Source organism: Phaseolus vulgaris, chromosome 1 (assembly GCF_051622355.1).
Source record: "Phaseolus vulgaris cultivar YP4 chromosome 1, ASM5162235v1, whole genome shotgun sequence".
Classification (NCBI taxonomy): domain Eukaryota; kingdom Viridiplantae; phylum Streptophyta; class Magnoliopsida; order Fabales; family Fabaceae; genus Phaseolus; species Phaseolus vulgaris.
Window position 1 is genome coordinate 53,778,700 of NC_143498.1, and position 26,101 is coordinate 53,804,800.

The 26,101-nt window shown below is 31.9% G+C and overlaps 4 protein-coding genes across 5 annotated transcripts; 1 reads left to right on the forward strand and 3 right to left on the reverse strand.

The window, feature by feature from the left end:
- Positions 1-1,171: 1,171 nt before the first annotated feature.
- On the reverse strand, positions 1,172-4,431 carry HEME2 (Uroporphyrinogen decarboxylase). Its single transcript, XM_068618202.2, has 6 exons — positions 4,313-4,431; positions 3,823-3,944; positions 3,081-3,191; positions 2,764-2,952; positions 2,138-2,263; positions 1,172-1,744 (listed from the first exon to the last, which is right to left on the reverse strand). Exons 1-6 carry the CDS (start codon positions 4,410-4,412, stop codon positions 1,229-1,231), a joined length of 1,164 nt encoding a protein of 387 aa, XP_068474303.1. The 5' UTR covers positions 4,413-4,431; the 3' UTR covers positions 1,172-1,228.
- Positions 4,432-5,763: 1,332 nt separating this feature from the next.
- On the reverse strand, positions 5,764-11,579 carry LOC137815142 (Haloacid dehalogenase-like hydrolase (HAD) superfamily protein). Its single transcript, XM_068618203.1, has 11 exons — positions 11,261-11,579; positions 11,038-11,157; positions 10,129-10,197; positions 9,893-9,997; positions 9,599-9,653; positions 7,994-8,052; positions 7,759-7,842; positions 7,531-7,671; positions 7,113-7,178; positions 6,367-6,476; positions 5,764-6,050 (listed from the first exon to the last, which is right to left on the reverse strand). The coding sequence occupies exons 1-11, from the start codon at positions 11,360-11,362 to the stop codon at positions 5,882-5,884; spliced, it is 1,080 nt and encodes a 359-aa protein (XP_068474304.1). The 5' UTR covers positions 11,363-11,579; the 3' UTR covers positions 5,764-5,881.
- Positions 11,580-13,120: 1,541 nt separating this feature from the next.
- On the reverse strand, positions 13,121-16,563 carry LOC137815143 (WEB family protein (DUF827)). Of its 2 annotated transcripts, none has more exons than XM_068618204.2 (2): positions 15,865-16,563; positions 13,121-14,909 (listed from the first exon to the last, which is right to left on the reverse strand). In XM_068618204.2, the coding sequence occupies exons 1-2, from the start codon at positions 16,078-16,080 to the stop codon at positions 13,431-13,433; spliced, it is 1,695 nt and encodes a 564-aa protein (XP_068474305.1). In that variant the 5' UTR covers positions 16,081-16,563; the 3' UTR covers positions 13,121-13,430. The 2 variants fall into 2 exon arrangements, with proteins under 2 accessions (XP_068474305.1, XP_068474306.1); XM_068618205.2 differs by having other exon boundaries at positions 13,121-14,906; positions 15,865-16,376.
- A 6,987-nt stretch (positions 16,564-23,550) lies between these two features.
- LOC137815127 (uncharacterized) lies at positions 23,551-26,101 on the forward strand. The gene is made up of 3 exons (XM_068618175.2): positions 23,551-24,289; positions 24,501-24,553; positions 26,084-26,101. Exons 1-2 carry the CDS (start codon positions 23,738-23,740, stop codon positions 24,513-24,515), a joined length of 567 nt encoding a protein of 188 aa, XP_068474276.2. The 5' UTR covers positions 23,551-23,737; the 3' UTR covers positions 24,516-24,553; positions 26,084-26,101.

Below are 26,101 nucleotides of genomic sequence, written 5' to 3' on the forward strand. Positions count from 1 at the left end.
TTAATTATACAAAAAAGTATATTAAAAAATACAAAAATGATGTATTCCAGACATCTCATAACATATTTTTTTATTCTTATTATAGCACAATCTAAAATACAAAAGATATATTATAAAATGTACAATCTAAATTATACATTCTGAATTCAAATGACAGAATTGAATTTTTAAATTATATAGAGTGTCCTTTTAAATTATGGAGATGAGGACGTAATGCCCTTGTTTGTGTAGTGTTCAAGATTTACATGACTGCTTCTTCCTGCACCCTCATATATTTTCAAATTTCCAAAAATGTCCTTTTATACTATTCTGAATTACGTAATCCGAAAGTCATTTTTCAAATTTGTAATTAGCTTCTGGATTACATAATCCGGAAGCCTTTTTTCATATGCATGATTAATTTTCGAATTACATAATTCGAAAATCTTATTTAGCTTCTGGATTATGTAATCCGGAAGTCTTTTTTCAAATGAGTTTCCAGATTACATAATCCAGAAACTACTATATGGGAGTGACATAAAAAGGATAAAAATGTATTTTTATGTTGTGTATGGAGGTGGCAGCAGAAGATATGGAGGTGCTGGAAGAAACAGTCGATTTACATTGTTAGGTGCAATTTAAGAAAACCAAGCCCAAGATAGTCTTACCCAAATTCCTTCAAGGGCCCAGAGACCCATGTGGACTCAATATGTCACTTAGTTTGCACCACACGTTGCTCCCTATTAGTTCGGTATTTTTTTTTTTTTATGAAGCTAAAACACTTTCAAAGTAATTATTCATTAACAAAATTATGAATATTCATTTTGCAAATTGATTGATAGAATTATGTAAAAAGTAGGGATGCAGAATCTCACATTGTGCACGCATAGATGGTTCAATTGCACTTCTCTGGACAATGCTGTGATTTTGGTTCTTCATTATTATTATTTTTACAACAAGCAAATGTCGTAAGGAGATACAGTACTTTTAACCTATAGTAATTTAATGGATTAACTGATAACTTCTATTTATTTGTTTGTGTTGTGATATGCTAACTCTGTAAAGTATTAAGCAAAGTACATACATTATTGTTCATGTGTCTGCCTTCTATTCATAATTAGATGACAGATTAGCAGAGGGGAAATGTAATTACACTGAAAAAATGCACTAGAGAATCAAAATCAGACAGATATAGTAAAGAGACTAGAAGTGCCGTTAAACAAAAAATTAATTAATCATAGTTGGGTGCTTAGTATCTGACTGATTTAGCAACCTCAAAAAAATGTGCAACATTCTCCTCAGGCGTACCTACTTTAATTCCATGACCAAGATTCAAAATATGTTTCCCTCTTCCTGCTTTTCTCACAGTATCATTTATCCGATCAGTGATGAACTCTTTGGAACCAAAAAGAACACCAGGGTCCACATTTCCCTGGACAGCTATATTTGGTCCCAGTCGCCTCCTACCATCAGCCATATCAACCGTCCAATCCAAGCTAACTACATCCACCCCTGTCAAGGCTAGTCTTTCAAGCAAGCCCCCAGATCCACTAGCATATAGGATCAAAGGGAGATTTGGATGGCTTTTCTTCACAGTATCAATAATCTGCTTCAAGTAAGGCAAACTGAATTCTTCAAAATCCACTGGACTAAGTTCTGTTGCCCATGAATCAAATATCTGAACAGCTTGAGCTCCATTATCAGCTTGGTATTGAATGTATCTTGCCATTGACGTTGTAAACTTTTGCAGTAATGAGTGCAGGATCTGTGGAGAAATCACAGTTTTATAGTAAAACGAGTTAAAGAAATGGTGCAAATTTGATCATCGAATGATTTCCTTATTAGCTAAGATTAGGAGTTGATTTTTAATCGTAATGAACAAAATTCATTTTGGAAATGCACACACACAAAATAGAGTAGAAGAAAAACCTAAACAACTATGGTAACATGAACCGTGCTAACTTCTTTCCATTGCAACCAGAACTATTTTTCTAACTAATGACCAACTCAAGGATTTGTTGACTATCTGGACTGATCAGTATATTTCAGGTCACAAAATGCTGAAAAAAAACTGATATAAAACATAGAATGTGCGTGAGTTGCCATGGGCAACAACTTTAGTGAGCTTGAATGATAAGAGAAGACTGCTGAAGATTACCTTGGATTCAGAGAAAGCCAATCTTTTTATTTTTGAGAAGTTTTTAGATGAACCACCTTCAACCACATATGATGCCAGAGTGAACGGTGCCCCAACAAAACCAAGAACTGCAGCTTTATCATTCACCTGCAATCAATAGTTATGCATTCAATGATATAGAAAACTATAGGGACATAATACATCAATTGGACACAGAATAATGATAAAGCAACAATAACAAGATATTTGGGTCTCCATCAAGCTCCATTATTTACTAGTACGTGAAACAATTTTATAATACAAACGGGGAAATGAAGATTAACTCAGTATACTAATACCACCAGCATGGAAGACAGTTCAATAAAATATATAGTTCTGTGAGTTTTCAATTTATATGTTCCCCCAAGTACCACATGACATATGCCTAATCACCTTTTCTCCATCATCCATGTTATTACAGCCCCCCACCTATGATTTACAACCAATGAACATCCTTAAAATACAGAGAATTCCTTTTTACTCAAATAAACATACAGATTTCCCGTCTTATGGTATTGGACAAAACATACATGATTCAGGTATAAAAAGGAAGTGGGGTGTAAAATGAACAAAAGCAGAAATGCAACAGAGCATAGGACCAGCCAGACCTCTTTCCTCAAAATTGTCAGTGCTTCACCAACGTATGGAACTGATTCTTCAGGAACAAACTCTCTCACTTGATTGACCTGGGCATCTGTGTGAATAGGATCAAATATGACAGGACCCTTGCCCTTCACAATATCAAAGGGTATATTCATTCCAGAAAGTGGAGTAAGAATGTCTGAGAATAAAATCACCTGTCACAGAATCAGTGAGAAGCAAATTATTAATGGCAACAAAATCAAAATCATAATATAAAAAGTGTGATAAAAAAAATGCCTGAAAAGGCATAGATATATTAATGAGTGCCAGAGTGTTATCTTACTCCATCAGGCTTGAAAACATGCCATGGTTGCAGGGAAATTTCCACCACAAGATCCACATTTTCAGATCTTTCACGGAATGAAGGATATTTCTCACAGATGGTTTGGTAACTCTGATAAATAAAAATTGGCAAATTAGATCCATTTTCCATAAAGAAGACACACTAACCAAACTCAGTTCAAGAAGAACAAGAACCCAACCAATTTTAGATTTGGTGGCATTTAAATCATGATAGTTAGTGGACTTCAATTTATAATTGAAGCAGATAACCATGGATCTTATACAATTCAAACAAATTCTTGGGCCAAGGTCATCATAAAAAACTCCAGAAAATTTCTGAAATGGAGATAAATTTTGAAAATGTAAATATTCCGCTAGCAATGTCTAGTTTCAGAGGAGGTGTGTAACTAAATAGCGACAGAGTTAACAAAAACACAACGTTTTACACCTGTCTTGTTTGGATAAGCTTATCCATATGTACTTAAACAAGAAAAAAAAATGAATAAGCTTCTGGTAACCTTAAATTAGTTTAAACAAAATTTCAATTTGTACAAATTTTCTCAAAGTCCACATAATACCACTGCATATGCAATTTAACGATATACAAAAATTTATGAGACCAAATACGAAACTAGGCTGCCCTAAACCTTCAATTAAGTTTTACTTCTACAACCATAATGGAAATCCCAAACACCGTACATTATTACGTAAACCATAAATCAAAAATAGCTGCATGAACCTGCCTTCATGTACCTCCCTGCTTGCCTCATGAGCCAAACCGGTGGTCTTTCAACTTCTACCCCACGAACTGCATTAAGCAAAAGCGGTTCAGCAGCAGCTGTAGATTTTGGTTCAGCAACGGTTCCTGCACAAGATTTTGCAGAACTCAAACAAAATTCATTAATCAGAGAACAAAATTCAAGAATGCCTTTGGAGCTTTGACTAGAAATGAGGACAACATTAACACACGGAATTGAAAAAGTAATAACGATAATAATAAGTTCATAGCAAAATAGATGTAATGAAAATCGTCAACTTCAGGTTCAGAGCTATTAAATTATAATTAAAAAAAGAAATAGGTAGTATTTAATTTTGGGGGCAAAAGTTAAAGGTCAACGATGCGTTATCTGGGTCTTGGTGGAGGGCTGGAAATGTCGAGAAGAACACTGAAATTGTACAGTAAATGCCCTCAAAATGAAAACCCTAATGAGTTGATGATGATAAAAATAATACCTTGAAGGGTGCAGGAAATTGGGGTGGTTGATTTGGAGGAAAAAACGCAAGTTGGTTTTCTGGGTATGAAAGAAGTGAAGGCGGTGTTGACGCACAACATGTTTGAATTGAATTGCAGAGTGAAGGTGAAGTGAAAGGTGTGTGTCAGAGAAATTGAAGTTTGAAGGATGTGATATGGTTAGGGAAGAAAGGAAAGATAAGGAAATGAATGAGAGTTTGATTCACCAATTGCAATCCCCAATTCGCTGCGCTTCTGCCATGTCACCAACTTTCACCATGGAATTTTCTGACACTACACACACTCTGCTTCCACCTATGCTATCATCTTCTTTGCGATAAAATTTGAATAAGCACATCTACAATTACCTAACAAAATAAAAGTAAAAAAAAAAAAAAAAGATAAAGTCTAATTTTGTTTTCCTTTAATTTATAATAGGTGGTTTTTGTTTCAGAAAAAAAAATGTAACTTTTAGTTTCATTTTTAATTTGCAGATGGTTATTTTTTGTATACTTCAATTAATTAGTTTAATCCTTAAGTTTAGACTTTAATTGGATAAAAATTGGAAAAAAAATGTTTGTAGAATTAAATATTACACTAGAATTGCATATTTTGTAAAATCTGAAAACTTCAATTGCAAAATAATGGAGTAACAGAATTATACATCATATATTAAAGGGGCAAATATGAAATTTGGTATACTAATTAGTGTTCAATGAATCAATAAATATAAATTTCTTTTATTAAAGTTGGAGTTGAATTGAAACATGAGAGCGTTTTTATAAAAAGAATAGTTTTATAATTTCTAAATAAACATTCTAAGTAATGTTTAGACTTGAATATAAGAAAAATATATAATTTTACATTGATTAAAGATGTTATATTAAAATATAAAAAAAACACAGGCATGGATTATCCAAGATAGGAGTATTCTAATGTTACATAGTCATTCTATACTACTAGGATAATATCATGTGAACATATTCATTGTCCATAATAAAATGAGTAAAAAAATCATGGAATAAAATCGAACCATTATTAAATATGAAATTAGCTTCTTTTTATTCATGGAAATTAGATACATTTCAAGAAGTTTACGACAACTCGTACGCTCATTGTCTTTTCTCCTAAGTTACTTTTAAAGTAAAAGAAATAGACAAGTGCTAGTTTTTGACTTTATACTATTCATTAATTTTTAATTGCTTTCTAGTTCTATTTTTTAAATTACCTAAATTTAGTTTCCCACTGTTTTTAATACTTAAAAACCATCACATTGTTATTTTGTTCAAATATTTAGGGATTACAATAATTCAGTATACAAAATAAATTTAAAAGTTTAGAAGCGCATAGGTTATTGAACACTAAGCAAAGTTTAAAAAGTTTTCAAGTTGGAAGATTGAATTTGGAAGAGATAAAATGCCAATAAGTGAAAAAAAAATTGTAATAAAACATAGGGATGAAATCAGATCGAACTGATTGCAATTTTATTGGATATAAAAAAAAATACGAACTCATAACTATTTAATTACAAGGAAATTTAGCAGGGGGAGGAAAATGGGAAGGAAAAGGCATTAAAAAATGGTGTCTATTGTGAGTTTCCTTTTGGGAGGAGTTGTCTCTATGAACTGCCTCTGCAGGTCCATAAATGAAGAACCATTGTTAGCAAATAGTCTTCGCAAGTTGATCACAGAAAGTTCACTAAAGTTAGCAACAGTAATTTCAGCCTGCCCCAAATCATACCTGCACGTTTTCAACATCAATCAGTTTCTAAATTTCAAATGAATAATTTCATCAGAAAATTTGAAGTGCTGAAGAGTATAACTGAATGGAAATTACTCTTTCATTTCAATGAAGGGAAGTATGATATGATGCATTAATGCCATCCCTCACAAGCTGACACAAAAATCAAATACCAAGTCCAACTTCTAGTGACTTCCATGTACTTGTGCACATGAGAAATGGTGTTTGCACATGAAAAGCACTAAACTTGAAATGTGCATTTCTTAAACGTTTCATCAAATCTTATGCTATTATGCATAAATGTGAAATTACTCACGCAGGATGAGCTCCAATTAATGCTACAGCCATCATTGTACAATTGTGCGCCGCAGTTACTCCTCTAGGATCATCTTCAAAAACCACACACTTGGAAGGTTTACGATCCAACTGCAGGGCATAGCAAACAGGTCAAAAAACTAGCATAATATTGTAATATGAATGAGAAAATTTTATGAAAGACTTGCAGGATAGTTAGCCAGGGGAACTTAAACAACCCTAAATATAATACAATGCTACATCTAAACATTCGCTTATTTATTTGCACTTTGGACCTTTGGCATTTATTGTGAATAATGTCTGGGGCTACACAATTAGAAACGATGATTCCAAAATTTCATGTCTTACTAAGATGATTTCAGGATCTAAATGTCATATATATATATATATATATATATATATATATATATATATATATATATATATATATATATATATAACAATTTCTTTGCATCTTTACCCTGTGTGATATGCCTCAACTTCAAAATACAGAAAAAAACTCAACTTTACATACAAGTGAATATAAATCTAGTTTCATATCTATGTTTTGCCATAGATAGTACATTACTGCTATAACTTCACAAATTTCTTACTGTTGGTATTTACAATTTAGTAGACATGGTGATGGAAACTTGCCTGGGTGTAATTATACATGTCGTAAATGTTAAAAAACCATAGTATATATATTATATAGTAATAGTAATAGTTTTCATTTCATCAAAATTGAATAAGATGGATAAACTGTACCTTGACAGCAGCAGAAAGAAATCTATGAGCTATTGACTCCATTCCGTCCTCCTCTGTCACAATTGCCTGCAAGTCAAGTGAGACAATCAGCAATTGCCAAACTTTAAATCATGTCAAGTTATTCATAATTTTATATACTATATCTAGTACATAAAATAGGACAAAGTCTAGCCATAAATGAACGGCCAAGTTATCAAATTGGGGTTACCCGCAAAATGAAGAGGAAAGTCATTTTGTATCCCTAATTCCCTTTAAGAGAAATGTTAGCACAACAATATAATAAGGGGGAACAAAGTCCTGGCAGTCTTCAAGTATAACCCTATTTCAAGCAAAATTAGGTATACATACCACTATGTTTTTTTTTCTTTTGGAGAAACAAGGTGAAAATTGATTATTGTAAACTCTTCTGAAAACCAACCTGGAAATACTTGCTGAGCCCCATTCGCTCCAAAACCTTCAACATATTTCTTCTATCAAGGCTTGAAACCACAGCACAGGGGATGCGAGCTGTATAAACTGCTTCTAACCAGTCTTTGAGGCCATCTATTGGTTTTGCAAGCTAAACAAAGTTACAAGCAAGAAATTAAAGTTTTATACCCCTCTGAACCCTCGACAATATCCATTAGAATAAATCAAGGCAACTTACTCTGAGAAGATTATCATAATATATCTGAGAAAACCTCAACTTTAGCCTATTCAGCTCATTTTCTTCCTTATCTGATAGAAAAAACTGCAAATGAAGAGAGGATAATCAGTGAAGAGAAATGTTCAGAACAATGTTTTAGACTTTTAATGTTGATGCTATCATCTCTAGAGAAAGCATATCTTCAAAATTGAAAGCCTTTGTAAACCAACAAACCAAAAGAAAAAGGAAAACAAACCTTATGCAACACATAATCAGCACTTGTATAGATATCACCTTCTTTCGGAATATCCTTTCCTGCATATGATAATCATAGCTATCAATATCAGACAGTAGCATGCAGAGGTCAATTCCAAAAACGTTATGGTGGGATAGTCCATAGCAGGATGACTATTATTATGAGTTTTTTAGGTTTACTTACTCATTTTGTCCCTGTACCAGCACAATCTTTACATTATAGTCCCTACACCTAGAAACTACTCATTTTAGTCCTTACACATACACTTTTTAACTCCTTCTAGTTCAATACATGTACTTTTTAATCTATTTTAGTCCCTGTAATTCTAAACAACAGATACTAAAACCAATTAAAAACTATATATGCAAAAAGACTAAATGAATCATTTTAAGTATAGGGACTAAAGCATAAAGATTCTGTAGGTAAAAGGACCAAGTGAGTATTTATATGTATATAAATACTCAGAATTCATGACATATTCATAATTAACAATTAAAACTCATAGGTCTCTAAAGCAAAAGATACATGTAACAGCAAAATAAGTAAAACAAACAAAATTCAAAAAGACGTTTATATTTCAAATACAAGGCATCTTAAACATTCAATGAAAAGTGAAGATGGGTGCCGTTCAAAGAAAACAACAGAGAAGGTTGAGGTACAAAGCTCCAAACAGATAAAAAAAAGGATAGTGAGTATCACTGGAGATACCAGGGTTGCAAATAGTGTTGTGTGTTGCTTCCAAAAAAGTCCCTCTGAACAGAGACATTAGGGTCTTTTTAGAGGGCTACTTCTGGGGTTAATTTCGAAAGCTGAATCCATAGATGTAATAATAGTAACAATGATAAAGAAGATCATGATACAGAATATGATTATTAATTCCTATCTAGGAAACTTATATTTGTCTTTTGTTGGTATTTACTTACATGTTTTATTTAACCTCTGACCTTTTATTATTAAATATCAGTGTTTTTAATTTTGTGCGTGGGTGTAGCATACATTAAATAAACTATAAAAAAATTGAAAAAAGTGACTATCCAGTTATACACTATATTGCTATAGCATTTTTGGGGTTGGATGCTACAGGCTCCAATTTGAGATTTAAAACATTGGGACTGTTAGTGAAGAGTAATAAAATAGGTCAAGGAAACAAACAATTATGATTGCTGAGAAAAAAAAAACAATAATGCCAAAGACCAAGTCCTAATTCAAATACAGGGCATCGTAAATATTTAATAAAAAGAGAACATGGGTGTTGTACAAAGAAAACAACAGAGTAGGTTGAGGGTACAAAGCTCCAAACAGAGAAAACAATGGATGGTGAGCATAACCGGAGACACTGTTGGAGAAGAGTGGGAGTTTTTTGCACAAAAGAGATAAAGGTGAGGGGTGTTGGTTGCACTGTGGGTGTAACAGAAGCGTGGAAATTACAGCAAATCACGGTTTTCTTTAATTCTTAAAAAGTCTGACTCATTGTTGCCTGAGAATGATTTAGTTGTGATAGGCAATCGAGTTAAGTCTGTCCTTTTGTTTCTATTTTGTACCATGCATCTATGAAGATCATCGCATCTAAAGCCCCAAAGTAATTAAGTACAAAAATTAGCATACCTTCTTCAGAGGCCAGCTGCTCCCATGCCTTCCTTTTTACAGCTCGAGTACCAGCCTGAAATGAATTGCATGCATTCATCAGGGAATTGATTTAAATGAACTGGTTGCATGATATTACATTACTAAATACATATCTTCAGCACAATTGCAATATATTTCATAAACTCACTAGAAGTATTTAACATTTCTAAAACATGGAAAAATACTATAGAAAGACAACAATCAAGCATGGAACATTCTAACCCAAGAATAAAAGAAAAAAAAAACATACAAATTTGAGTTAAAATTACTTACCACCACGTTGTCCCAAGAGAAAATCAGACCATAAGCTTCATCTGGCTTCATCGCATAGCGTATGCGGTGAAGAAAACCATCTTGCAATTTTTCATTCAAATAGTCCTGTTTTCAAATAGAGTTATCAACCTTCAGTCATAAATTACTGTATAGTAGCATCACAAAAGTACAAAGAGGCAATGAAGCAGATTCTGAAGAAAAACTAGAAATTTCTATGATGGCAAAGAATTCCTTACCACATCAACTTTTAACGGTCCATCTGTCCTAAAAGTCTCAAAGCCTTCCCCATATTCAGCTCCAATAGTCTGGAAGGAAACGAACGAATAAGAAGAGTTACAATCACTTTACATTGATGAACTCAGTTCCAACAAAATTCTGTAGTATAGACGGGAAATGGAAAGTGTAAAGAAAAAAAGCTTGCCCTCTCTGAAAACAAAAATAAAAAGTATTTATTACAAACATGTTTTGGTAAACAATTTAGTTAAGTACTCATTGGATAAAATCTTACAAAAGAAGAGCTTATGAATATTTATTATTTACTTGGCACGTACGTAGACATCAACGGCATACTGAATACGTGCTTATCATATAAGCAACTATTGATAAATTGCTTGTACTGTCGCAGAGGAAATTGGGTTAAGTTGTTTTTATATAAGCTGTACGATATTTTCTAAGTCATTAGAGAGCTTATTGAAATAAGCTAAACGTTTGATAAACATATCATAAGCTATTTTAATAAGCTCTTTCAAACTCTTGCACCAGTGTTTATGTCATAATATAAGACCAATTAAGTTGCAAAAAAGCTCTTCCAAGAAAACCCTTATTCCATATACTCTTGTCAAATAAGAGCTCAGTCATAAGCAAGCTTTACAAACAACCTAAATAAACTCATTTTTTTAAAACTTCTGTGAGAAACGTACAGTTAAATTAAGTTTACAAGAATTTCAAAAGAAGCTGAAACAAACTCTTCTTAAACACACCCTACATCCAAAAACATAAAACACTTTTTAACCGGCGCCCGAAGTGCTAGCCAGACCTAAAACAAAAACCCTTAATCTCGATTACGTGTAGAACAATGGGGGAAAAATGGATAAGATGAATTATGAACACTTGAGAATTAACAGGAAAATCAGTAGAGTCGATACCTCTTCCACAAAAAGCTTATTGGGCGTCAAGTGCAACCCATTAACCGAGCCAAATTCATCGGACTTAGAACTGCAACGAGAAATTAGCCGATTCTTCACCAAACCCGAGCGCTTTAAAATCTGAAAATTACAAAAGAAAAAGAAGAATTTACATAAACGAGATAACATTAAATAAATACATGTGTATATATATGTAGAGAGAGAAAGAAAGAAAATCGCATACTGGGAGGTGGAGAGGAAAAGGAGAGGGTTGAAGGCAATAAGGGTGTGCGGGAGGAATTGCAGGAGGAGTAGTTATGGAATTTGCGAAAGTGGTGAAGTCCATGGTTTTGGGATAAACGACAGCAACAGTAACAGCAACGTTAATGTTACGGAAGCAGAACAGAGGAGAGGAAGATGACGACGAGGATGTGGTTCGTTGGTATTTGTTTTGTTTGTTTCACTCTTTATTTCATTTGTGTGTGCTCCCAATCCGAATCCTTGTGCTTTTAATTCTGATCCTAAGCCAGCTTCCGCCTTCTCGATTTTCCTTTGCTTCCCTGCTTTCTACTCACGTGACATCTCACGTGCTCTCACTTCTTCACTATTATTTATTTTATTTTTATTTCTTTTATATCGTTTATTTCTCACTTAACTCTATATTTGGCTCATTCTGCACCAAACTTTTCAATTTTCGCACACTTTATAGTTAATTTCCATAACAGAACTGTTACACACAGAAAAAAAAAATATTAAAAAAAAATCAAAATGATGTCATTGATTTCGCCGTATTTTTTTATAATTTTCTTCATCACAATCTCCAGTGAATTAGAAATGGTGAAAATTTAAAATTTTGATGATTAAATGGTTTCAGAAAACTTAAAAGCGAAATTCATAAAATAAAATAAAGTAAAAACAAAATGGTAAAATGTACAATTAATTTTTTTCTTTAAATTGTGAATTCCATATTTTTTAAGTATAACATAATTGATTATAGGCTACGATGGTTTATTTTTTCCTATAATAAAAATTAAAAAAATAGAAGAACTTTCGTTATAAAACTCAAATACATTTTAAATATTTATAAAATAAGAGCATTTTAGTTTTGGTCCTTATAAAAAGTTTCATTCGTTTAGTCTTTTTTATTTCCTAGTACTTTATAAGATTAGTTAATTGTTTGAGTTGAAAAAAAAGTAAAGTATTCACCGTTAAACAAAAAAGTCAAATGATAATGATAAATAACACCATAGAATTGTAATAATATAAATGTGACACATTAAAAAAGTACTTAAAACTCATAAAATTAACTATTATTTATTTATTTATTTTAAAATGAATATTACTGACTACAAATATTTTTTTTTAAAATTTAAAAGGATAAACATAAAAATATATTTTACAGAAACTAAAACAAAAATTCATACGTTTTCGTAACGAGTAAAAATAGTTATTTTAAAATTTTATAGAGATTAAAAAAACTATAAACACTAAAATCAAAAGTCTCTATTCTTACTGGAACTAACTTTATTGAAGCTTTAATAATAATAATAATAATAACAATTAAAAAAATAAACAATCTAAAAAAATTAGCTTTCTATTTGTTTATCTTTCATATCTCTTCAACCAGAGAATCTCTCCACTTCATTTCTACTATTTTCTCCTTTTATTTTCTTTTCGTTTTCAAGTACTTTCTCATTATTTTTTTTTTAATCTATATCATATATATAATTTCAGTCACTGGCAATAAAATAGGAAAGAGAAAATAAAGTAATTGTTTTTCATGTTTCCTATACAAACGTCCGAGGTGAGAAATTAAATTAAAAACCTTATGACATTTTTTGTATTTAAAAAGTAGTAAAAACAAAAAATAAAAGCATCGAATACCAACTAAAGCCAACACCCCTTCAAGTTTTTGTAAACGGGGTAACAAACAAAAGTGCAAGGAATATTCCAGCCACATTCTTAAATACTTTATGGTTGATTTAATATTTATTGAAAATGTAAATATTTGTGAATTTTGTTCTTAATTTAATAGTTTTTAATTAGTTTTAACAAATATAAAAGAGTGTGTGTAGAAAAAAAGTGAATTAAGGTATTTTCAACATTTGTCAATAAACCATTGAACTTATTATATATTGGTAGAACCATGTGATAGAACACAATGCCTTGAATTCCTTATGACTCTAATGCATCCAACCAAGCAACATAATGTACTAGCTCCATCAAAGCAAAGCTAGTTACAGAATTACAAACCAATCACTCAAAAGACATATTTTACAAAATAGGCACCCACAAAAAACCTCTACATAAATAACATCAAAGTAAGCACATGAACCGATAAAGAATGACATGGGAACATAAAGGTGCATGAGTAGTGGCTATTCAATCATGCATGGGGATTGTGGATTGAAATTTCATGACCTTTTCTTGTTTGATTTTGTCAAGGGGGGGAGTGATATTTGAATGAATCCAAATTTCTTCCTCTGTGGCATGAACTGCTTCTGATTACTCCCATCTTTCTCAGTCTTTGTTGGAAGAGTTAGATCTTCCCTCAATGCTTGAAGCATTTGACTCAATGCTACCTTTTGTCTTTCAGTGTGCTCTTCCATCTCCTTTCTTGTAGCATATCCTTCAGGAACCTGCTTTCTGCTAAGTACATCTCTCATAGAAATTGTGGGTCTTAATGTTGGCTTTGGATCATTGTTTGCTGCTGTTGACTTGGTTACATCATGCAGAGAATCTTGACAGATTCCACCTTGATTAAGCTTGTTACAGTTGATAGTGTTATACCTTCTGAGGTCATCCTCTGGAATCCATCTCCTCAGAGCCTCCTCAGCAGCATGTTGCTTTTTGTTTGCAGTTTCAACTCTGTTTAAAGCATCTGTCAAGACTTGTTTGCTGTGTAGAACTTCCTCTGATGCTTCCTCCAACTTCTTCAAAATAGTCAGTTTAGAAATTTTTGTTTCATTAATTTGAAACTTGGCATCTATTACCTTCTTCAAGGTTGACTCCTCAGGTATCTGAGCCTTGGAGTTTAGGGGAGAGCGATCTCCAAAAGCGAAAGTGAATTTCTCAGGTTCTGGCAGAACAAATCCTGAAGATCTCTCACCATTAGATAGAGCCTTGATTTCAGCAAGAGCAATAGCTTCTGCTGCTCTTGCAGCTTCTTCCATCTTTTTAGCAGCGAGCCACCTCATCTCAGCAGTCTTAACACTGAATCCATATTCTTCATACACACTTAAGGGCTTTGAAGGTTCAGATCTTCTAGTCTCAACCATTCTATTGCACTGCCCGGAATCAGAATTGAAATTTCTCATAGTACTAGCAGGGTTACCAAAGGCACATTCTACATGAGATGCTGGTGGATTTGATCTTGTCTGCTCTTGGACCCTCTCCAGAGCAGTTACTGCTGCAAACTTTGATGCTAGTTTTTCACGTGTCCTCTCCAGAAAAACTTTCTCCTTCTTCATCTTCTTATTCAAAGACTCAACGGAGGACTGTATCACTCCAAGTTCATTTATAGTTTTGCCTAAATTCAACTTGGCTTGCTTCAACTCCATTAAGATCATATCAGGTGATGATGACATGATAGAGCACGGGCTTGGAATTTTCATCATCTGTTCTTCATCATTGACATTGTTTCCACAATTCTCCTTATTCATCTCCTTAAAAACAGGAGTTCCAACTTGTTCATATGAATTTACATCTCGGGATTCAAAACATTTCATAGCCTCTTTTTGTAATTGCTGCTTCAAGTCCTCCACAATCCTCTTGGTAGCTCCCAGTTCCTCAAGCACATCAAGAGTTTCAAGTTCTTTGACAATCAAATCCTTTTCCAACTCTGCTGCCTGTTCCTCCACTTTCTTTATGTCAAAATCTTCAATGCTGTTCTGCTAATGATAATCTTCTTCTACATCAGAAAGTAAACTAACCCACGGGGCAGGTATCAAGAATGTACAAAGAACTATCCTACTTTAAAGCATATTAGTAATCCACCAACCATGCAACCAAATTTCTCCACCAAATAAATAATTAAAGCCTTTCATTAATTTCTATAATTGAAAAACAGGAACAGAACTTATGCAAAATCCATACAAGTTTTTTTTTTGCATTATTCTTGAATTAGAATTCCAATTTTGGTATTTCGCGTAATAAAACTTGACAATAAAAAAATACTAAAATGTCCAAGTGTTTACTCCAAAATTTGAATCTGCATTGTAGTGTAATTACAGGTGAAACTCTAACTTTAATGAGTACATTCAAAAAAAATCCTGAAGGTGTATTCGCTTTGTTTAAGTCCAACATTTAATTATTTATTGTTATTCGTATTATCCCTAAAATCACGTTTCACATGTAACTTTGGATTAAAATGAATGATGGATATTAGTTGTAGGAACTCTTTTAATTTTGTTAATTCTTCGTATTGAAGTGCAATGAATAACAATTTAAAAAACTAAATTAGGGAGTCATCAATTTAATTGAAGATCAGGAATACTTAAGTATCTTCATTTATGTTTTGTCAAAAAAAAAATGGACAACAACCTAGGGTTAAGAAGAAAAAATAAAATTAGCTTATAAGTAAAAAAAAACTTCTGAAAACAAAATTAAAAAATCCATTTATACATGAGAAAGATTCATTTCATTTTTTCCTTAAAAAGATGGTGATAAAAAAGTGTATTCAGGATATATAAGCACCCACCACATATATGAATTGATGCACGATTAATGTAGTTTAATTAATAATTTTGAACATAGAACCATCTTCAATTACTCTTACTAAGAACTTTGCAAGAAAGAAAATTTGAAACAAACTCGTTCTCACAAGTCCAAGGTGCAGAAAAAACTTACAAAAAACGGTATCCAGGGCCCGCTACCTCCAAAACGGGTCACGGCCTCTTTAACCGACCCAAACGGCGGTGACGTGTCAATCTCCGCTCGGAAATTCACTCTCCGAATTCCGCCCGACCCGTTTCCGCCATGGTTCCCCGTGTCGGGTCTAACTTCCCTTATGGCGGGCGTTCCGGGCACCCCATAGGCGGCGGCGGCGTCTCGAGTTTCTGCCATTTTGATGAAAACAAGAAAAGCGTATGAACGCAAACGCGGGTTTCAGAGAAGAAGCATGGAGAAAACCGAGAGGCGAAAAGGTTGTTTCTTAGTGGAAGCTTGGACTTCCGCGAAAAAACCATTGCGGAATTTATGCAATCCGAGGATGATGGAATCGGAAGGATGGGCGTGATGATTATGTCGCATGGCCGAGTCGACTCGGTGAGCCAAACGGGAAAAGGAAAAGGGGAAAGGGTTGCAGAGGACGCTTTTGCGAGGGACCTTTTCCTTTTTCCGTTGAATGATAGGGTGGGGCTGAGAACCATGGGTTATAGTGGTGCGCTTTAAGGTGGTTGGTTGGTGCGAGTGAGAGCCAATGATAGAGTGACACGTCATAAGGAGACTTAGTAGATCGTTATGACTGAGAGCGTGATTGGCGCGGAAAAGCGTTATGATTGACTTTTTAGCGGGGGAAAGGCTTGGAACGAAACGACGACGTTTGGGGCGACCCACCAGCACTAACTTCCTTTGGTTACTGCTACGATTAGTTTGAGTAGTGCGCACGCAGTAAAAGCATTCCCAATTGCCATCGCTACAGTGAAATTGTTGCTTTAAGAAAAGTTTTTAGATTTTTATATTCAAAAGAGAGTACCAAGGATTCAGTGCACAACAACAACTACTTCTAAACACAAAAAATTCAAACAATTTCCTTGTACATTAAAATTAGTTTTTACATAAAGTTAATTTTACTAGCTTTCTCCATTTCATTAAATGCTTGTTATGGAAATGAATTTGAAGAGTGTGACTTAACGATGAAATGATGTTTAGGGAATGAACTTTTGATTTATATTTAATAGGAAGAAAAAATTTATTTAAAAATGACTTTTGGATACTTAAGTAAGCAGCAACAGAAATATGATAGATTTTTAAGAATATGATAATTAATAAATAATATAAAATATGATGAAGTGTACTTATTAGAGAGTATAATGTTTATAAATTAATTAAGTGATATCGAGTTATTTAGATTAGTTATATATAACTATTATTTATTGTTCTATAAATAGCAGTTTATCACTGATTACTGTACCATTTTCTCTATGGTTATTGAGTTATGAAGTTGGAGTATCGTCTGAGTTTTTAGTTTGAGTAGTGTTATACACTTATCCTTTTAAAATTGCCAATGTTTTCAGTTTATTTTCTTAAAAATATCTACTATTTAATCCTTTCATTGAGATTGATTTGGTGTCAATAAAATTAAATTTTTATCAATTAATGCGTGACATTGCATTATGACAGTGTAAAATAATGGGATTTAATGCACAACGATGATAAATCATCAATTAAGAAGCCTCTAATAATTAATTTTCCATTTAGTAAGAGAAACACATACATTTTTGGAAGGCGGAGAAAATAATTTAAGTAGGTAACGTGAATATCAAAATAAGAAAAAATATTATTATGACTTGTTCATCATTAGTTATCATGATTAGCTCTTTCAGCGGGGAAAAGGGAAAATGCATGCAGTGTTGGCCAAGAAAATAAATATTTGATAATTTGATTAGATTTGCATGAAATTGATTGGAAGAGAGAGAAGCTTCTTTTGTCCTTTATATAGTTTAAATATTATTTACTTTAATACTAATATGTACTTTCAAAGATGTTTAGATTGTATTCATTTTTTTTAAGTCCATGTCTCATGATGTAAATAAATGTAGTATGAACAAGTTATTTGGTAATGGTGAGTGATTACTTTAAGGACTTCTTTTTTCTTGTTTTTTGAACTTTTATGGTTATTAAAATTAAAATGAGATGTTGGTAAACGACATGGAAGACCAGAATATTTGTAGAAGACCGTAAGATTTGGTGATTTGGATAACTGAAAAATGTATCACATGTATGGCGAAAATAAATTTATTCCAAATACTTTTTAAACCTTGTACTATTTAAAACAAGTAATATAAATATAAATGTTTTAGAATGACTACTAAAAAATTTAAGTTTTATAGTTAGTACATTACTTAGTAGTAACTTAAAGGGATAATAATAGTTGTTTTTATTCTACTGTCTTTTATTTTTTGTTCTTATCATTTTTGTTTCTTAATGGTGAATCATTTCTCTACTCTTTAGTAATTTACGTGCTCTTTTTTTAGTGTTTGGTTGGAAATTAACCTATAATTTTTTTTTATAATTAAGTAAAGTACTTTATACACGAAAGTGTGTGATATATTGATAAAAGTATACCATATTATTGTGTAAAAAGATTTATTTATAGTGTTTAGTAATAGATTATTTCGTTCATGGATCCTATCTGACACATATCTTTAATAAAACAATATTAACTTATTTATCTCATAATTCTGAGACTTGTAGAAGTGTTATTTGGATTTATAAAGGTGTTATCCTGATTTGTAGGATGTTACATACTTGTCACATATCATCTATTTACTATTAATGTAATTACAGTCATTCGATCGATCATCGATGTCGAATAACATGACTCATTCGACTCCGATCGATCGGTACATATTTTATATTATTATAAACCAAATTTTAAAATAAAACTTATATTTTAAAATAAATCAAGCTAAAAAGACAAATATAAATATAAATATTAAAATCATATTACTCTTTTATGGTTAACTTATGGAATAATCTTCACCAATTCATCACCAAATATATATATATATATATATATATTATTTTTATTTTTTATTATTTTTATTTTTATTTTAAATTTAAATTATTATTAGTTTTATTTAAAATAGAATTACAATTTAAATATAAAAAATATAATCAAAATTATATAAAAAAAATATTATTATAAAAAACATAATTAATCATATTATATATATAATAAATTATAAATATAAATAACAATAAAAATAAATATATTTTTTAATAATAAAATAAATAAATTTATATCATAATTATATTAATTACAAAAAAATTAACATAAAAATAATATTATTATTTAATATAAAAATGATTTTTTATCAAATATTTTAATTAAAAATAATTATAATTTATAATAAATGATTCAAATTAATTTTTTTACCATTTTTAAATATAAGAATAAATTTATAAACTTACAATTTTTATCAATTAAAAAATATATAATTTCAGTGACAATACTCATAAATTTTTATACAAAATTTTCATATTTTTTATTTTATTTATCTTAATTCAAAAACTCTAAATTTTTTTACACTTTTTCTTATACCATCTAAAATTCACTCCCTTATTTTCTTTCTTATTTCCATCTATTCCAAATAAAATATTAATGTTGGTAAAGAAATTACAACTGCATGATTATGATTGATAAAGAATCCAACAGAGACATAATTATGACATTGAGAGATTATCATGACACATTTACAGTAGAGAAAATGAAATTGATAATTAAAATGTGAAGAACTAAAAGTAATAATATCTGAAAAATAAAAATATAGAAATGATTATAAAATCAATTTTGAACCTACCCTGTCTAAAGCAAAGGTAGCAGGAAGAATGAAAAGTTGACACGTTTCAATATAACATTAAAATAGATACTGCAATCTCAGCTATCACATTAAACATTAAACTCACATATGACTGTTCTGCACTGTGTGAAACCGTGAAACTCCATGTCAGGTCACTGTACAACATGTACAACGTTAATACTCTGCATCTCTTTATTCTCCTAATATATTGTACTGTTTAGGATTTAGTTTTGAGAGATATTTTTATTCTATTGATCAAAGATTGTTAAAATAAACTTATTTTTAGTTTTGTTGGTTTATGTTTAAGTTTAGGAACTGTAGTATTATAAATGGAGTTCGATATTGATATCTATATTTAAATGTATTAATGTAAATTAAGAGATTTTTTAATAATTAAATTTTAATAAAAAATAACATTTATTATTGAATTAATAAGATACAAAAGAGATAAGATGAAAATTTCAGTATATATTAGAGAAAACACAAAAAAATAAAGATAGATTACACAAGAAAGACAAAAGACTAGCTAAAAAATTTCATATTCTTGATTACATTTAATGTTTTAAGTTTAAGATTTTCAATATTCTTGTTTGTAATATATATAAATAAGTATAATTTTTTAATTTTATTTTACATGTGTACCTGTATGGATGATGGGACCCAGGTAATATCTGTCATTGGTACACAATTTGCTGGTGTGTCAGTAGTCTCTTAGTTCCTTGAAGTTCTTTTTCTTGTTGTGTGTGTTCCGCCGGTTGGGAGTATCTGCGGCTGCACTCCGACGCTTAAGTTAATGCTACTATTTTTTTGTGTGCTCTAGTAGTATATGAAGAAACATACATTTTCCCCCTTCAACAGTTATATTTATAAGTTAACTTAAGTCCTTATCTTTGTGAATTGGATAAACGATTCATCAGGACATGTGTAGTGATTTCCTGATATATTTACCCGCATATTTCAAAACATACTTATTTTATTATATTTTTATTATGTTATAAATAATATTTCACCGGATCTTCGATTGTTGGGAGTCTACCCAAGATATATAGTAATCAAATCAAATAATAGTTTAGGTTAACGTAAGTGTTAAACATTTTGGTGTAGGTAGCTTAAATGTCCCAGCCCCACTTGGACGAATCACTGGTTTCCATTTATTAGTGTTCAACTGTCACATAACCAATTTTAATATATTCTTCCTCCTTAAAACCACATCAACTATTTCGGGTGATGAATGCTTTTGTAAATGCATGCCTCGCCATAATATTCATCAATCTCAAAATCTATGGTCCAAATGCTTCCAAAAATAACTGCGCACCTACCCATTCTATTCGCTTTTATGGTCTGTCTGCCATTTATATCACTCATTAAATCTACTTGCAATTTGGTCCCTTCAAAATTCTATTTTCAAATACTTTACACTAACATTTATTATACTTTTTCAAAATATCATGTATTAAAGAAAAATTTAAGCATGTGTTATGATTATCTTTCGTTAATAGACAAAAATAAATAAAAATATTTTATAAGTCAATTTTGTAAATCGTAAGAAGTTGATTTTAAAGGTCAATTCTTAATAAAATTTCAGTACGTGAATAAAGATGGTATCAGAAATTAGATATTAATATTTTTACTTGAATTGAGTTAAAGTAGAGTTATTATTAGAGGTATTTAAATTTGATATAACTACGTGTTTAAAATATAAACTTAAAAGTATTAGGTAAGTTCAAATGATGATTTCATTACGATTAGAGTAGTGATAATTTGACACCCAATACTCTAAATTACATCTTCTTTATGTCTATTATTTTACCAAAATACCCCTATCACATAAGTAATTCAAAGATGTAATTTGAAGCAAAAGAAAAATGAGGTGTAAAAAAATCATTTTTCTTACAATTAATAGTAGAAGCAAACGGTACGGAAAAAGTGAACAGTAATAAAATGTGACTTTAGTCTCGCTATCTAATTCGTGAACAGAGTTGTAATTGGAAGTCATTTTTATTAGTTAATGATATACTTTATTTAGCTTTTTTAGGTTCAATCTTACATTTTAGGGTCTAGTGTTTTTCTTCTCCTTCTTGTTTATACGCATGTAATGGAATAACCACGAATAGAAAAGTTTACACGTAACTTTCTTTTAAAATGTTATCCTCTTTAATAAAAAAATGTTATAAGTGTAGTATATACCTTTTATATATATATATTCTCTATCGATATTTAGTTAAAAATATTAATACAATATTAATATTAATCAAAGAATTTCAAATAATCAATTTTAAATATATGATAAAGTTTATTATTAAATTAAGTAAATAATAAAACTAAATAAAAAAGAAAACAAAAGAAAGTATTATCTTATACAAAAGAAAGAAAACAAACTCACCATAAACACAATAATTTAAGACTAAAACATAAACACAATAATTTAAGACTAAAACATTTCTGTTCCTGCTAGGGAGATGGGACCTAGAGAACTGTTGAAGTCTTCTTCTCTTTCCTTCGGTCGGGCAGGTGGCTGAGTGATGAACTGGGATCCTTCTCTTTTTTCTGCTTACCTTTCGGCACTCGGGACTCGGTCGTCGGGTGAACACCGGATGGTGGGGGTACCTGCGAAGGCACTCCGACGCTCAAGTCAGTAAAGCGGGTGGTTAGCTCTCAGGTAGGTGAACAGTAATAATGACATACCTTACTCCTTGAAATGCGTGCTATTTATATTATTCTAGTGGGCCTACCTTGTTGGGCCCGTTTATCGAGGTGGATACCGCTTAGGATTGCATTACCTAATTCTTGATGATGGATTAGCTTCACTGATCTCGGTTTGAGCGTTAGTTGTAATGGGGTTCGGCCATCGGCCAATTCCCATGGTAAGGGTCGGTCATCGGCCAAATACCTGTGGTCTTCGGCCGTCTAAGTTAAGTCTTCTAAGGTCTCGGCCTCTCGACCAAGTCTCCAAAGGTCTCGGTCTCTCGGCCTCTCGGCCAAGTCTTCTAAGGTCTCGGCCTCTCGGTCGTCTCGGCCAAGCCTTCCAAGGTCTCAACCTCTCGGCCAAGTCTTCTAAGGTCTCGACCTCTCGGTCGTCTCGGCCAAGCCTTCCAAGGTCTCGACCTCTCGGCCAAGTCTTCTAAGGTCTCGACCTCTCGGTCGTCTCGGCCAAGCCTTCCAAGGTCTCGACCTCTCGGCCAAGTCTTCTAAGGTCTCGACCTCTCGGTCGTCTCAAGCCTTCCAAGGTCTCGACCTGTCGGCCAAGTTTTCCAAGGTCTCGGCCAAGTCTCCAAAGGTCTCGGCCCACGGCCGGTCGGTCAAGTCTTCAAAGGTCTTGACCAGGTTCTCATGGTCTCGGTCAGGCTGACACGGCATCGGGCAGCCGGGTGGGTCCCGATGTCTTCCCCGTACCGGTACAATTTCTAACTTAATTAAGTGTTAGAGCCAGATTACACTGCTGACATGGATGAAAATATAATAAAGTATTATGATGTGGGGCCAGTATTGTTGAGGTGGCAAAATTTTAAAATTTAGGGTTCTGTAGTAAAAGAGTAGGTTTTAGAAAGCCAAAATCAGCCCCATTTTCTCAGTGCGATTTGGAGTGGTACCGATTCTGATTCTGATTCTGATTCCGGTGACCTCTATCAGCACGATTTGCAACCGCTTCGCACCGCAACCGCTTCGCTCTGCAACCGCTTCGCACCGCAACCGCAACCGCTTCGCACCCACACTCCTTGCGTTTGAGCAGCACCCAGTTAGGGTTCAGGGATTTGTGAAACAAAATTCAAATTCCCTTTTACAAAAACGCCATGCCACGTCAGCGATGTCATTTTGCAAAAATGACAAAATGACATGCCACGTAAGCTATACATCCACCTAAGCTAGATGTATTCTGGCGTCTAAAAATCATTATTGATATATAAAATATTATGATGAATTAAAAATCTGAGTAGGTGTCCACTTTACAATGATTATGAATAAAATAAAGATCCTGTCAGGGAAGTAGGAGAAGCTAGTTGTTTATATTGTTGAGTAACGTGAACACTTCAAACCAAACATAATATTGCCGTAACCTCTCTACACACAAATTTGTAGAAAATAGTTATCACACTGTTTTTTACTCTCTTTTCAGATCTTGAGGCATTTAGATCTGATAAGCCAACACAACACATACACACACAGAACTTGGCTGAATCTCAGAAATATCCTGCAAAATGTTGAGTGAGGGTGGGAAGAATCAGTCATCCAAAATGTCCTTCACAATAACAAAGGATGATAGGTTCTTCTCTAGGCTAATGGCGAAGGAAGCCACCACCCCAAACTCCTCTTCAAGGATTTTGTACTATGGAGGAACTTCAGTAGCTGTTCCTTTTACCTGGGAGGCACAACCTGGTACTCCCAAACACCCCTTGTCTGAGACATCTCTACCACCTCTCACACCTCCACCTTCCTATTTTTCAAACTCACGCAATGCCAAGGGGAGAAGCTCCAAGCCCAACAACATGTTCTCAACCCTTCTGCCAAGGCTTGTAGGGCCAAGAAAGTCTCATCATGAGTCGCCACCAACATCTTCTAGGTCACCTTCTTCCTCTTCCTCTTCCTGCTCTTTGTCATATCATTCATCACCATTTCCCTCGTTTTCCATGAGAGACAAAGATCGAGGTCAACAAGGAAGAAGCCCCTCTTTCTCACACCCTTTCAAACACAAATGTTCCAATGGATTTAGTGGGTGCTATCCTTTCGGGAACATCATCGGCAACGTAAATGTAAGCCATGGTGCAGACTAGTTACTATTAGAAATTTATTATGCTTGAATATCTACATAAATTAGAGATTCTGATTTTATAACTTAACTTATTCTGTATTATTTTAATATTGTAGAGATCTTCAAAATTTGTATACTTCTTAATTACTACTTTCTCTTTTGCATGCCTTTAACATTATAACACCTCATTCAATCTTGAAACACTGTGATAGGATGTCAAAAAGTGACAAGGATAGTAGCCATGGCTGCCTGAAAATCATGCAAGGTAAATGCGCGAGTGTTATGTTTTAGAAATTTCTCACTGTGCTTAGAATCCAATTACGTATGTTTTCTGTGGAAGCTGTTCATTACAAAGATCATATAGCAGTACACACAATTTCACACCCAACAACTATCATATCATTCAGTTTGGTTGTGCTAAAAAATATTGTCAAAAACTTTTTTATTTTTAAATTCTTTTTATATAAATAGAATTTGACATCGGTTTATTTATGATTTAACGCGTCATAAAATCGTTTTCCTTTTATAAATTAAAAAAAAAAACTTTATAAGTAATTTTAAATAAATATTTTTGTTTGGACTATCAGAGAAAATCATTGAATAAAAATTAATTTTAGAAAATAAAATAATTACTTAATATTTTATTACATTAAATATCATTTTATAAATTAAAATAATTATTGATATATAAATTAATTTATATTATTAATAAAAAAATTTAAATTAATTTTTAAATTGGTATCTACCCATTACCTACCAAAAGTTAATTACTAACTACTTTATATTCTAAAATAATCTTTATTGATCTTTTAAGATTAATTATTAGAGATCCCACATATATTAGATATGGAGACATTTCATTGTATATAGATGGATGTAAACTTTACCTTATAAGCCGGTTTTATGACTTTAACTTATACTTAAAGTACACTTCTTAACATCAATTTAAAATATAAAACATTAGTACCTAAAACTTTATAAACTAATTAATATATCAATTTAAAAATTATTTTATAGATTTATTTTATAGATTTTTATTAATAGTAGAAATTACTTTAAATACCAATTATTTTCTAATATCTAAAATGGTATCTAATTTAACTAATTATTTTAAAAAATTGATTATTATTTAATGATTTTTTTTAGTGTCCTTCTAATAAACAAATCTATTTTTTAATTTTATACTATTTATACTTTACATTAACAATAATTTGTTATATCTCTGGATTAAAGTTAATTTATTACAGAAATAATAAAATGTGTTTTAAGGATAAGAAACGAAATGAGCTATATACAAGTGATGAAACAATATTAACATTGTTTTGGAATTTGATCTTTTATAGCATTTATGATTTTTTTTCCTTGAATTTTACATATGCTAATTATATTAGTTGTTGTTTTTCTTCATGGTCAATAGTATCAATATCCTTTCCACCATTGAAATTTTCTTCTAATTCTAATTCTCTTAAAATATCTATATCTCATAAATCTATCATTAAGATGCTTCCTAATTTTCCGTTTTGCTTTTGCAAGCACCAAATATTCTTTTAATAATACTTCTCAAACAAAAATGATAAAATTTAAATACGTCATCTTTAAAATTTAAAATTTACGCTCTAACTAAAATAGTGAAGGTGATACTTAAAAATTTGATTTTGATCTATGTATCATGTGAACGAAAATCACAGAAAGTTCGTACATAGGTCACGTTCATTGCGTTAACCATTACTACAGCCAAAAGAAATTCGAAAAACAGTTTTAATTTATTTTAACAAATTTATGACTCTTGAAACAGATTGGGCTTCATTCAGAT